Raw genomic sequence first — 15349 nt, forward strand, 5'->3', positions numbered from 1 at the left:
TTTCATCCAGATTGTCAGACCCCGGTGGCTTGTCATTGTTGATAGACAACAACAAAAAATGTCACCTCTTCCACACTGACTTTACGGAATTCAAAAGTATAATTCTTGTCTTTCATAATTTGGTCCGATATACTTGGATGTGTAGTGTCAGTGTTTGTTGCTGGCATGTCATGCCTAAGATTGCTAATCTTGCCAATGAAAAAATCCTTAAAGTGGTCGGCAATATCAGTGGCTTTTGTGATGTATGAGCCATCTGATTCAATGAATGATGGAGCTGAGTTTGCCTTTTTCCCAAAATGTTAATTTGAGGTGCTCCAAAGCTTTTTACTATCATTCTTTATATCATTTATATTTGTTTCATAGTATAGTTGTGCAGGTATATGAGGTAATTGAGGTAGCTATGTACTGTGCATATAGGTAGTGGTAAAGTGATTAGTAGCAGCGTATGTGGTGAGTGTGAAATTGTGGTGTGTATGTGTGTGTGTGTGGTGTCAATATGTGTGTGTGTGTGTGTGTGTGTGTGTGTGTGTGTGTTGGGGTATCAGTGTAAGTATGTGTGAATGTGTGGGTAGAATCCAGTATTTGTGCATAAAGTCAATAGACTTAGTGTAAAAAAAGGGTAAATGTGGGTAGTCTGGGTATCCATTTGATTATCTATTTAGCAGTCTGTCTTCTTTAGAAGTCTTTTTACAATGGCTTAGAAGGTAAATGCTAAAAATAGAGCCCATTGCGTACCTATGACGCTTTACCCACGCAGGCAAGACATCGGGAAGCTCATGCGGCTGGCAAACAAATACTACACCAGGATTAGTGTTATATACAATGTCCATGAAATGTCAAACAGTGGAGACAGTATGTGACTATAAAAAGGTATATTTCGTTGGAGAGCAAGTGTGCTACAGTTTTAAATGCAGGAAGTGAGTGGGATAGCAGGTTATTCTGGGGATTCCACAGGTCTTCAGAAGAACTCGTCCACGAAACACACTCCACATCCATTGCACGTCAACATGAGTCTTTTCTTGTAAGTGTGTGCCCCAAAAAATTTATGAAATAAAGAATAATTAAATCCATATTTCAAATAAAAGTGCCCCTTTTATATAATATATGAAACTGCAGCCTTAAGTGAAATCCATTTGCTGCTTCACTAGTTTTATTCCAAATGTAGGCATATTTGTCTCATATGGAGATATACGTACTGATATTTTGCATGATAATAATTTAATTGTTGTAAATGCAAAAGGGTCATCACGACCATTGCAGGCATGCATAATGATGTGAATTAGTGAGTGAAAATAACTATATGAGAAGTGTTTTGAATTATGTTTAAGTGTCCTCTAAATTGGATACATATATGACCTATATGAAAAAACAATATGTTGAATATTTTCAACAACGGGTGTATTTATGAAGAACAATTACAGTTGAGGCATGAGTGACGTTCAGACACGTTGTTTTATAGTCTTTAAAGACGAGGCCAAGTTTGACACATTGTAGCCTATTCATGATTTATGTGTTGTTGATTTTCCATTTTCCAGAGCCTTGAGTTCATCTCATTTGCTGAACCCCCCCCCCCCCCCCCCTCTAAACGAAGTTGTTGAACTTTTATAAAACTGAACATTTTCTGAAATTCAATAAGATCCACATGAACCGATAGTCTCTACAAATGAAACCATTTTTCACTAATCTAACAATATTCAACAAATGAAAGGATCATGAATTCCCTTATCTCAAAGGATGCGCAACGACTCTCTAATCGGTGGAAACATTGTCACTTGGAATCATCACTCATACCCAAACGTTACCCACCAGAAGGAAACCCCCCTTACCACCTGACGTCAGATGAACTGTTTAAAAGACAGGTTCGGAGGGGGGACTAGAACAACAGGAGCAGCAGAACTCGAAGAGAAGCCAATCTCAACGATTTTCTGCCCAATTGAACCACCTTTATCCATCCTCCGCCTCCCCCGAGACCCAGAAGAAGATGCTCTCGACGCGTGTCCAGTGCGCCCTAGCGCTACTCTCCCTAGCCCTGGCCATCAGCAGCGTCTCTGCCGCTCCGTCCGATGCCAAACTCCGCCAGCTGCTCCAACGGTCACTCATGGCACCTGCAGGCAAACAGGTAAATACCTTCAATCAGACTTTCATTATTAGAATTTGTTCTTAAACAACATATATCTCTGGCTGCAGTGGCCATATTATATGTTTTTTTTTTTTGAGTTTGATGGCACAGCTGTAAACAAAAATTTAAGTAGATTTACCTCTAGAGTCTAGAGATTTAAGTTTAAGCACATGCGTTGCCATACAGTTAACTCTGGTTTTACTGGCAGGCAGAGGGAAATTAATCGATCAAATTAGCATGATGCAGGGAAGCAACCAAGAAATGAAGTATTTGTATTTATTAGGGATCCCCATTTAAATGCTGGCACTCTTCCTGGGGTCCAGCAAAATTAAGGGATTTATAAACAATAAAAAATAAATATTACATTACTTTTCACAACATATTAAGTGTGTGCACTCGGGCCACTACTCTACTACCACATATCTACAACACAAATCCATGTGTATGTGTGTGTATAGTGCGTAGGTTATCATATGTGTGTGTATGGATGTCTATGACTGCGTATGTGTCTCTTCACAGTTTACGCTGTTCCATGAGGTGCATTTTTATCCGTTTTTTCAATCTGATCTTTCTGCTTGCGTGAGCTACTTGATGTGGAATAGAGTTCTGTGTAGCCATGGCTCTATGTAGTACTGTGTGCCTCCAATAGTCTTTTCTAGATTTGGGGACTATGAAGACACCTCTGGTGGCATGTCATGTGGGGTTTGCATTGGTGTCTGACATGTGTGCAAGTTGTTTAAACAGACAGCTCGGTGCATTCAATATGTCAATACTTTCCACAAAGTAGTGATGAAGGCGATCTCTCCTCTACTTAGAGCCAGGACAGGTTGACATGCATATTATTAAGTGCGGAGGAATTTGGAAATACTGGTATCAGAGCTGCTAACGAAATATAAATGTATATTGTTATATATTTTAAATCAACCTTTAAAATGAAAAACGTAAAATGAGAACGAAAGAGGTCTCTGGAATTTGGGGTATGCTGTAGTTAGCTGTCAATTACGCAGCATAGTCAGAACATACGGTAGAATGGGTAAAAAATGTACCTAATGTTTATTAATGAAACGTGTTCTTCCCCAAAAAATGTGGGAAAATGGGAAAGTCGTTTTTACATCTCAGTTTAAGTGATCGATTCATGCGTAACAGCATTGGAAAGGTCATTTTAATAGATTTGAAGACAGCTTAAATGTATTGAAATAATGCAGATCGAATAGCCTACATCTACTTATTCTAGGTTTGTGAGGGAACAGAAAACATCCACTTTTTTTTTTAAAGCATGTTGATTTGTTTCTATTTCAGTGGATCTTGTTGCTAAAATGTGACATTTTCTGTCTCCACAAAACAGAAGAAATAACAATTTAATCTCATTTGATCTCTTTTCAGGAGCTTGCCAGGAATACACTCGTAGAGCTACTCTCAGAGCTCGCACACGTAGAGAACGAGGCGATTGAATTGGACGACATGTCTCGTGGCGTGGAGCAGGAGGATGTGGATCTCGAGCTGGAGCGTGCACCCGGCCCAGTACTGGCTCCACGTGAACGCAAGGCTGGATGCAAGAACTTCTTCTGGAAAACCTTTACATCGTGTTAATGAATCTACACCCGGGCCCTTTACTGTGTGTACTACATCTCATCTCTTTTGTTTCAATCACTCGTTGCTGAATCCAATGCACCATGGCCTAACCCACCTCTCCAAAAAATTTAAATAAACTCTGTTAAAACTTTAACAACAATCATTCTGATGTTTTTATCGCTCATTTAGATTTTTTTTCTGAAAAAACACATGAAAGAATCTTCTACAAATGTATGCAATTCTGCTTTTGACCGTGCTTTATGTATTTTGGCAGATAAACTATTTTGAATTGTTTGTTTGAATAAAATCTGTGTTTCAGAACCAATGAGTCGATTCATATATTGTTATTTTGCTCCTCCTTTAAAATTGGGTTGTTTTATTCAGGAATAGCCTATTCCTATGAGATGTTAGCACACTTCTCTCCAAGATAAGCATGCTTGTTTCCTCCATTTGGAATGATGTTACAGGGTATAGTTTTGGTTACAGGGTATCATTTTATTTTAGGAGGTAATCTGTTGTTGGATAAACTGACTTTGTTGTGTTGTGGTGTGCCATAAGAAGTTTACATTTATGAAGGGTAGGCATAGTGTAAACATTGACCTGACGAACCACCAGCAACAACACCTTCCTAATATTGAGTTGCACCCTTGCACTTTTGCCCTCAGAACAGCCTCAATTAGTTGGGGCATAGACTCTACAAAGTGTCAAAAGCTTCCCACAGGGATGCTGGCCCATGTTGACTCCAATGCTTTCCACAGTTGTGTCAAGTTGGCTGGATGTCCTTTGGGTGGTGGACCATTCTTGATACACACGGGACACTTTTGAGTGTGAAAAACCCAGCAGCGTTGCAGTTCTTGACACACTCAAACCGATGCGCCTAGTACCTAATAACATCAAATCAAATCAAATTGTATTTGTCACATGTGCCGAATACAACAGGTGTAGACCTTACAGTGAAATGCTTACTTACAAGCCCTTAACCAACAATGCAGTTTTAAGAAAAATACATAAAAATATTTTTAAATAAAGTAACAAATAATTAAAGAGCAGCAGTAAAATAACAATAGCGAGGCTATATACAGGGGGTACCGGTACAGAGTCAATGTGCAGGGGTACTGGTTAGTCAAGGTAATTGAGGTAATCTGTACATGTAGGTAGAGCTTTTAAAGTGACTTTGCATCGATAATAACAGAGAGTAGCAGCAGCGTAAAAGATGGGGGGGGGGGGGGGCAATGCAAATAGTCTGGGTAGCCATTTGATTAGATGTTCAGGAGTCTTATGGCTTGGAGGTAGAAGCTGTTTAGAAGCCTCATGGACCTAGACTTGGACCTAAAATTGTTCTACTTTTTTTTCAACAACAATGATAGGTAGTAAATGTTTACAAACAGCACAGAAGAGAGAGGGTCAAATCATAGCATGTTAACTAAAGAAGTTTCCAAAAAAATGCATTCCACAGTTCAGTATGGTCCATGTGACACACAAGTTAAACTTACCATGTTTCCAAATAGAAACAGTTGGTGCATATATTGTGACGACATTTTGTGACGTTTTTGTTAGTTTTGGTCTTGTTAGTTTTGGCAGGTTCTTCTCCGGATTTTGTGGACACACAAGTTCTGCTAGGAGCAGTAAGAACCTGGCGTGTGTGTGTGTGTGTGTGTGTGTGTGTGTGTGTGTGTGTGTGTGTGTGTGTGTGTGTGTGTGTGTGTGTGTGTGTGTGTGCGCGTGTGTGTGTGCGTGTTAAACGCCACCTCGGAAGTGTGTGTGCGTCTGCGTGTGTGTGAAAAACAAGTTACTAAAATGTAAAATGTGTGTGCACACATTTCTACATGCACATGTGTGCCCGTGTGTATGTCCCCTGCATGTGTGTACTCCACACTCCACACTGACTCTTCAGAATGTGCGGGAGGAGGAGAATCACCCGGATGCTTGGTGAGATTAGGAAACGATACCAAATGAGAAGTGCACTTAATAACCCCTGACTCATTAATGGGCTTTGGTGAAGAAATCTCTCAAACAATTAGTATTAAAGAGCAAGACACTGACAGTCTGGAACTGGAGGAAGGGGCTGCATGTGCACTGCAAAAATTGAAATCTAAGTAAGATTAAATATCTTAAATCAAGGCAATATATCCTGTCTGGGAACGGGGTTCCGCTACCCCTCGCCAACAGCCAATGAAAATGCAGGGTGCCAAATTCAAACAACAGACATCTCATAATTCAAATTTCTCAAACATACAAGTATTAGACACCATTTTAAAGATAACTTCTCGTTAATCCAACCAGTGTCCGATTTCAAAAAGGCTTTTCGGCGAAAGCACAACATAACATTATGTTAGGTCAGCACCTAGTCACAGAAAGCATACAGCCATTTTCCAACCAAAGAGAGGAGGCACAAAAAGCAGAAATAGAGATAAAATGAATCACTAACCTTTGATATTCTTCATCAGATGACACTCCCGGGACAACATGTTACACAATGTATGTTTTGTTCGATCAAGTTCATATTTATATCCAAAAACCTCAGTTTACATTTGGCTTTGCTTCCAAAACATCCTGTGAATTTGCACAGAGCCACATCAATTTCCAGAAATACTCAATAAACTTAGATAAAAGATACAAGTATTATGCACAGAATTAGAGATATACTTCTCCTTAATGCAACCGCTTTGTCTGTAACGATTCTCGTCCTCTTCATCTGAGGAGTATGAAGGATCGGACCAATATGCAGCGTGGTAAGTGTTCGTCATAATTTAATAGAAAAACTGAACACTACACAAAATAACAAACGATGAGAAAACGAAACAGATCTACGAGGTGAACAGACACTACACAGAAAATAAACACCCACAACCAAAATGGGGAAAACAGGCTACCTAAATATGATTCTCTATCAGAGACAACGATCGACAGCTGCCTCTGATTGAGAACCATACCAGGCCAGACATAGAAATACAACAACATAGAAAACAGAACATATACTACCCACCTCAACTCACACCCTGACCAACCTAACACAAAGACATAAAAAGAAACTAAGGTCAGAACGTGACATTGTCAGATTTCAAAAAAGCTATACGGAAAAAAGCAAACCATGCAATAATCTGAGTACGGCGCTCAGAGACCAAAACAAGCCAAACAAATACCCGCCATGTTGCGGAGTCAACAGAAGTCAGAAATAGCATTATAAATATTCACTTACCTTTGATGATCTTCATCAGAATGCACTCCCAGGAATCACAGTTCAACAATAAATGTTTGTTTAGTTCGATAAAGTCCATAATTTATGTCCAAATACCTCCTTGTTGTTCGCGCCTTGAGTTCACAAATCCAAATTCATGACGCGCGATCACTAGGTCCAGACGAAAAGTCAAAAAGTTCCGTTACAGTCTGTAGAAACATGTCAAACGATGTATAGAATCAATCTTTAGGATGTTTTTAACATAAATCTTCAATAATGTTCCAACCGGAGAATTCCTTTGTCTTTAGAATTGCAATGGAACGCAGGTCGCTCTCACGTGAGCCCACGTGATCAGCTCATGCCACTCTGGCAGACCTGTTACTCAATCAGCTCTCATTCACCCCCACTTCACAGTAGAAGCCTCAAACAGGGTTCTAAAGACTGTTGACATCTAGTGGAAGCCTTAGGAAGTGCAATATGACCCCATAGACACTGTGTATTCGATAGGCAATGAGTTGAAAAACTACAAACCGCAGATTTCCCACTTCCTGGTTGGATTTTTCTCCCAGTTTTCGCCTGCCATATGAGTTCTCTTATACTCACAGACATCATTCAAACAGTTTTAGAAACTTCAGAGTGTTTCCTATCCAAAACTACTAATAATATGCATATATTAGCATCTGGGCCTGAGTAGCAGGAACTTTACTCTGGGCACGCTTTTCATCTGAACATATTAAGAACAGATAATGACCAAATGGAATTCACTGTTTTATTGTCAATCTTACACACAGCACAGCAATCATGTAGACAAAATACAGTACAGAACAAAGACAGTACACTTTTCATATCTCGGGAACACACTATGAGTCATTTGAACTGTTGTACAATTCTATTACATCCCCAAGATGGTATTTGTCTTGTACATATGTTTGGCTCTTGTTGCTAATTGTGTAATAAGAGGTCAAATCAACCAGCTTTTCAGCACCCACTAACTCAGTCGCCTGTGCAAGGTGTGGGACCTCAACTTGATGAGCCATGACGTTTCTATCAAAGCTAGTTTGAAATGGTTGATATTCCAAACAATAAAGCCTAGAATCAACAACAAATATGTTTTTGACCAGTCCAAATTCTGGCATATTACCATTCAGTACTTTGGCAAAGATCATGGACTTCTGAGTTATGTATTTATTAGAATGTATTACAAGCCATTTGGTTTATTTCATTGAAACCTAGGAAGTCCCTCAATGTTCCACGTAAATATTGTAGATCTTTAACCTCTGATACAGGTCCCATCTCACTTTAATTTGAAAAAAATGGGTGCATTGAACTGTCAACATTTTGGCAACTTTCATATATTTGGTTCTGATTGATCAAAGACTTGCAAATATTTGTAAAATATTCAAACTCTCCAAAACAAATGGCAATATCCTTAGCAGGACAAGCATTTGCCCAGATGTCTATTTTAGTTTACCATCACTTGAAGTTAATGTACTAACAGAAATTGGTTATGGCCGATCTCTAACATCTAGAGGGAATAAGGGAAACCAAGAATAGCAGAATTGACTGAGTCCAGATCAATCTGTCCTGACACAACAAGATGATTCAAAACACATTTGATTTCCTATGGGGCTATGCCCTCCAGAATTACATGGATAATGTCTTGCGGAGTTTGTTGTATGATATCAAACGCTGGGAATTCCACGAGCTTGCTCCTTCTATTGATCCCATATGTTGTTCTCGGGCTGTTGCAAAGCAAGTCCGTCTGTGCCTTTTCTATTTCATCACACTGTCTGACATGCTTCTCCAATGTCCTTTTAGTATATGCATCCTCATTGAAGTGTGACTGCATGTCCTTAAAAGAGCACTCAGTGTCTGCACATACTGTAGGCAAAGCCCACACCCTCTCTGAACCCTGCTTGTTCATGTTGTGCCAGGGTGTCTCCACAGAGAGAGACCATGGCACCATATATCATTTTCTCTCCGTTAATAGTTAGCATTTTAACCCCACTGTACAATGCATCCATGTCTTCCTTGATTCTATTCAATATTACATCTACACCAGATTGACGGAGGTCTGCTGATCTAGCCATGGCAAGTATCCTGATAGCAGCCAGTTTAGACCTGTATTTTGGATTTATATTTCCTAGGGTGTAGTACACCATTAACAACTTGTTTTTTGATGCAAAGGATCCTAGTGGATTACAGATCTCCATTTCATCCGTGTACAGAACAATCTGCAATGCCTTTGGTGACTCTGAAAATAAGGGATGTGATTTTAGAAGAGCACCATCAACAATGTCATGAAAAAAACTTCCCCTGCACATCTGGGGTCCCTTTTCAACCATATACAAAATCCTTGGGTGTGATAAGAACTGTTCTAGACTTTTGACTAATGGTACATAATAAAATAATTTGTCTTTGATGAAAATGTCTTTTGATCCTCCACATTTCATCCTTCCTATGGTTCGAGCAACTGGAATTTCCTCTACGTCCAAACAGCTAAACTGCTTCTTAATAACACTGTCCTGTCTAAATGTTGTTGCAAGCAAAAGGGTCAATGAAATTGTCAAATATATCCATCGCATCTTTTTCAAGATGACCTGGTGTGCTTCCTGAATGCTTCTTTAGCACTGCCTCCATCTGCTTCCTGAAGTTGTCCAATAGTGATGATTGATACTGCTGTACCCCAGCGACAATGTCCATTTACGCCTTTCTGAAAATGAGAGAGAGAGAGAAAGACAGAGAGAGGTGGGGATGTCATCAATCATGGAGGTTGGAACACACTATCATGTATACCTATGATATTCAGATTTACTTATGACATATTCATTAACATAAGGACATAAGGGATCAACAATAGTAAGGTGGACAACCTAGCACTGAGAATGAACTCAACCATCACTGAATCACTGCAAAATGCTCTGCATAATGTAACAAACCAAATGCTGTGTCCTGCTCAGAAAAAGCATCTTACCTGAAAGAGACGATGCTTGACTCTGGCATTTATCACAAAAGCAGTGGCATGTGTTGTCAGATCCTAAAAATGTTTTGACTTTGAATGTAGTATCCTGAGGCTGGACATTACTAGTTCATGACAAGTATAATGTTTGTGACAAGAGAAGTGGTTGCAAAGACTGACTATGAATGCTATTAGTAAATCTAAGTACTGAGATAAATATGGTCAATTTCAGTAGATTGCCACCAACCGAGTAACTTACTTGTTGCACTGTGACAGCTCCATGTTGGTCAATGCCCCGTTGCCCTTCATCTGAGTCAGGTGTATGGAGTTGCTGATCAGTGATGCTGGAGTTAGCTAGAAGCTGATCGGGTTGAATGTTGTCCTGTGTACCACACATCAAAGAAACAGATTATTATTTGAAATTGTATTTAGTTTCACCAATAGAGCTATTTAAGTGTTTTGTTCCTATTTATCATTGATTATTTTCACATTAACCCAGCTTTAGCCACAAGAGTCATTATAGCTAAAATGATCGAATAGCCTATGGACAGTATGACTTTGGTCTGTGTATCGTCCGTTCATGAAATTATTTTTTTAAATCAAGAGATCAAAAGAAAAATGCTAGCTAGCTACTTACTTGTTCCGGTGGTACTTGGCTTTCCTCCGATGGCTGTTCATCTGGTCGGGTGAAATCAAGTAGGTGTTGAAGGTGGTTTCTCTTTACATGATGATAGAAGGAATAGTACACTCTATATTCCTCAGTGCATCCGTCAATACCACAGAGCAACCAGAAATCAGGGCTGCGACTGTGCAATCTATTGATATGGCTCAATAACAGATTCAATTAAAAAGTCATACAAACGCAGCAGATAACGCACCGCCAAAGCGTACCTAAAAGCAAACGCATGAAAAACGTTCCCACTGCTTTCGATGAAAAGGGCGGAAAGAACTGAAAATGTATTTATAATACGACCAAAGTAATTTGATTGGAGTAGAGTACAATAGCACTGGAGCTTTGAACTATACATGTATCACTCCGCTTTACAGGTGTTCTAATAACCGTTAATTACATTAATGATCGTTATCTATCTTAAATTGTAACAAACTTTGCACCACAAAGATGAACATATATCCACAAAAAACATTTGAGTTATTAAATTATGAGTGGTCGTCAGGAGAGGACGGTAACGTGTAGACCTACACAAAGTAGCAGTAGCAAGCTAGTGTGTAGGAAAATGTATATTTGGTGCTTGGCAACAGTCCAGTCCCAGACCAGTTAGGGAACTATGTGTCCCAGTTCAGTTGTGGAACTATGTGTGTTGGCGGAGCAAAATAAATTATTAAATAAATAAACAAATCATAATCTGTTGTCGCTTATTACTGTTAACTAATAAATTGCGCTTGTAGAACTGTTGTATAAAAGCAGCATCACACTCGAGGTCGTGCTGTTATACTGAATATTATTATTGCAACGGCTGTCCTCCTCATTTGAGGAGGAGAAGTTTGAAGGATTGGAGGACCAATGCGCAGCGTGGTAAGTGTCCATAACGTTTATTTTAAAACATAAACTGAACACTATGAAATACAAAACAATAAATGTGATCATGAACGAAACCGAAACAGTACCGTGTGGCAACAAACACTCACACGGAAACAAACACCCACAACCCCAACAGAAAACAGGCTACCTAAATATGGCTCCCAATCAGAGACAATGACAAACACCTGCCTCTGATTGAGAACCATATCAGGCCAAACGAAAAACCCACATAGAAACAGAAAACATAGAACCCACCCAACTCACGCCCTGACCAACACTAAAACAAAGAAAATACAAAAGAACTAGGGTCAGAACGTGACAGTACCCCCCCCCCCCCCCCCCCAAGGTGCGGACTCCGGCCGCAAAACCTGAACCTATAGGGGAGGGTCTGGGTGGGCATCTGTCCGCGGTGGCGGCTCTGGCACTGGACGTGGACCCCACTCCACCATAGTTTTAGTCCGCTTCTGTGACCTCCTAGGAACGGCGACCCTCGCCGCCAACCTAGGACTGGCAACCCTACTAAAGGGCCCCACTGAACTGATGGGCGCCTCTGGACTGAGGGGCAGCTGCGGACTGAGGGGAAGCTCAGGACTGAGGGGAAGCTCAGGACTGAAAGGCATCTCCGGACTGAAAGGAATCTCCGGACTGAAAGGCAGCTCCGGACTGAAAGGCAGCTCCGGACTGAGGGGCAGCTCCGGACTGAGAGGAAGCTCAGGACTGAGGGGCAGCTCAGGACTGAGGGGTAGCTCAGGACTGAGGGGCAGCTCAGGACTGAGGGGCAGCTCAGGACTGAAAGGCAGCTCAGGACTGAGGGGTAGCTCAGGACTGAGGGGTAGCTCAGGACTGAAAAGCAGCTCCTGACTGGCGGGCAGCTCTGGCAGCTCCTGACTGGAGGGCGGCTCTGGCAGCTCCTGACTGACGGACGGCTATAGCGGCTCAGGACAGACGGGCGGCTCTGACGGCTCAGGACAGACGGGCGGCTCAGATGGCGCTGGACAGACGGGTGGCTCAGGCGGCGCTGGACAGACGGGCAGCTCAGGCGGCGCTGGACAGATGGGCAGCTCAGGCGGCGCTGGACAGACGGGCAGCTCAGGCGGCGCTGGACAGACGGGCAGCTCTGGCCTGCTGAGGCGCACAGTAGGCCTGGTGCGTGGTGCCGGAACTGGTGGTACCGGACTGGGAACACGCACCTCAGGGCGAGTGCGGGGAGCAGGAACAGGGCATACTGGAGCCTGGAGGCGCACAGTAGGCCTGGTGCGTGGTGCCGGAACTGGTGGTACCGGACTGAGAACACGCACCTTTGGCGAGTGCGGGGAGCAGGAACAGGAGGCCTGGTACGTGGTGCCGGCACCGGAGGGCTGGTGCGAGGGGCTGCCACAGGAGAGCTGGTATGTGGGGCTGCAACAGGAGAGCTGGTCCGCTGAGCTGGCACAGGACGTGCAGGGCTAGGGAGGCGCACAGGAGGCTGGTGCGTGGGGCTGGCACAGTCTTCACCAGACGGCTAGCACGCACCTCAGGACGAGTATGGAGAGCTGACTCAGGTGACATCAAATCCCCGACACGCTCCGTCGGGCAGATGTCGTGCCTCATGCACCAACACAGCACCCTCCCTCATAACTCTCTCCTCCAATCTCCCCATTAACTCCTTCACTGTCTCTGCTTCGCTCACCTCCAATACCGCACTGACAGGCTCTGGTTCCATCCTTGGCTCCTTACAGTAAGCAGGGGGAGTTGGCTCAGGTCTGACTCCTGACTCTGCCACACTCCCCGTGTGCCCCCCCAAGAAATTTTTGGGGCTGCCTCTCGGGCTTCCAGCCGCGCTGCCGCGCTAGCTCCTCATAATGCCGCCTCTCGCTGCCTCCAGCTCTGCCTTGGGGCGGCGATATTCACCCGGCTGTTCCCATGCCGTCTAATATTTCCTCCCAAGTCCATCTCTCCATGTATCGCTGCCTCTAATGCTGCTGCTGCCTGTTACCACGCTGCTTGGTCCTTTGGTGGTGGGTGTTTCTGTAACGGCTGTCCTCCTCCTCATCTGAGGAGGAGAAGTTTGAAGGATCGGAAGTTTGAAGGATCGGAAGGACCAATGCGCAGCGTGGTAAGTGTCCATAACGTTTATTTTAAAACATAAACTGAACACTATGAAATATACCAGCCATACTGCTATATATCAGCATATATGCTGATTTTCATATGTTAAATAAAGAATATGGGCTACTGAGCCTGCAATAAAGGGAGCTGCACACTTAAGCAGACCAGGCTCCAAATGATCAGCCCCTGTGGATTCTTTTTGTCTCTGTTAGCGAAGCATACAGGACCTCTTTATCGGTGAATTTCCTAAAAGAAAACTCATGACCAGCATTTTCAGAATCATTCAATAGATTTTCACCATCAACATACAAACTACTCTTTTCAAGAGCTGGATTTGAAATACATTCAGATATATAGCCCGCAGAGATAAAATGGTGATTAAATGCATTAATGATATATATTTGGTCAGAAATAGGGCCTGAATCTAAATGAATGTAGGCTAAGTAGTTTTTGTTCTCAAAATTACCACGAGTAGGCCACATGGTTGAAAACAGAAGTCTTTTATTTTAACGTTTTTTTAAAGTGGATTTCTGTTTTCTCATTGAAAAGTGTGTCTTGTTCACTTGGCAATCGTCCGAGCTTTTAAACTAAGTACTGAACCATCGTTTGATTTCTGAATGTGTCGGCACCAGGGACTAGGGATCTGGCTGCATTATTGATGTCATGTTAATCAGGCTTTTTGATATTAACATATGGATTGTTTTAGTTTTGTAGGCTATTTATTTAGTTATTTAATTTATGGATCAAGCCTTAGCAGTCATTTTGAAGTCCTTCCCAATGATCAGTGCTTTACTTTATTATGTTGCTGTACAGTGGTTCTGAATTTGCTGTGTACCCGACTGTCCATGTTTTTTTGTTCAATAGCCTTTTGAATTGAACATTTGAAAAGTTTTAGTGTGTGTACTAGGCTATTTGATATAATTTATATATGTTACAGATAGCAAATTTTCTGCTTCTGTCTTCATTACTTGTTAAATAGGATATATGGGCTATATGGGCTGCGGTATATCAAATCAAGTTTTATTGGTCACATACACATATTTAGCAGATGTTATTGCGGGTGTAGCGAAATACTTGTGTTCCTAGCTCCAACAGTGCAGTAGTAACAATTCACATCAATACACACAAATCTCAAAGTAAACGAAGGGGAATTAATAAATAGATAAATAATAGGATGATGTCACGATCGTCTATGGGTGAGAGAGAGGACCAAGGCGCAGCGTGTGCAAAATACATTCTCTTTTATTTAGAGAAAGGAAAAACACGAAACGAACACTGAATACAAACTAAACAAAACAACAAACGACCGTGAAGCTAAATGACGTAAGTGCAACGACAAGCAACAAACGTTCAACATAGACAATCACCCACAAAACCCCAATGCCTATGACTGCCTTAAATATGGCTCTCAATCAGAGACAATGAACCACAGCTGCCTCTAATTGAGAACCAATCTAGGCAGCCATAGACATACAAACACCTAGACAAGACACTGACCCCTTTACCATACAAAACCCCTAGACAATACAAAAACACATACATTCCCCATGTCACACCCTGACCTAACTAAAAAACATAAAGAAAACAAAGAATACTAAGGCCAGGGCGTGACAGATGAGCAATGTCGGAGTGGCATTGATTAGAATATAGTATATACATATGAAATGGGTTAAACACTATGTAAACATTATTGAAATGATCAGTGCGCCATTATTAAAGTGACCAGTTGTTCAATGTCTATGTATATATGGCAGCAGCCTCTGAGGTGCAGAGTTGAGATACCTGGTGGTAGCCGGCTAGTGACAGTGACTAAGTTCAGGGCAGGGTACTGAGTGGAGGCCGGCTAGTGATGGCTATATAACAGTCTGATTGCCTTGAGATAAAAGTTGTTTT

The 15349-nt window shown here is 41.8% G+C and overlaps 1 protein-coding gene across 1 annotated transcript; it reads left to right on the forward strand.

Moving 5' to 3' along the window:
• The first annotated feature begins 1894 nt into the window (after nt 1-1894).
• LOC120028970 (somatostatin-1A-like) lies at nt 1895-4019 on the forward strand. The gene is made up of 2 exons (XM_038974255.1): nt 1895-2119; nt 3503-4019. Exons 1-2 carry the CDS (start codon nt 1982-1984, stop codon nt 3707-3709), a joined length of 345 nt encoding a protein of 114 aa, XP_038830183.1. The 5' UTR covers nt 1895-1981; the 3' UTR covers nt 3710-4019.
• The last annotated feature ends 11330 nt before the right edge of the window (nt 4020-15349 follow it).

Source organism: Salvelinus namaycush, chromosome 34 (assembly GCF_016432855.1).
Source record: "Salvelinus namaycush isolate Seneca chromosome 34, SaNama_1.0, whole genome shotgun sequence".
NCBI lineage: Eukaryota > Metazoa > Chordata > Actinopteri > Salmoniformes > Salmonidae > Salvelinus > Salvelinus namaycush.

Coding starts and splice junctions, on each gene's coding strand:
- LOC120028970 (XM_038974255.1), top strand. CDS start 1,982: ATGCTCTCGACGCGTGTCCAGTGCGCCCTAGCGCTACTCTCCCTAGCC. Junction 2,120..3,502: donor TGGCACCTGCAGGCAAACAG/GTAAATACCTTC, acceptor ATCTCTTTTCAG/GAGCTTGCCAGGAATACACT.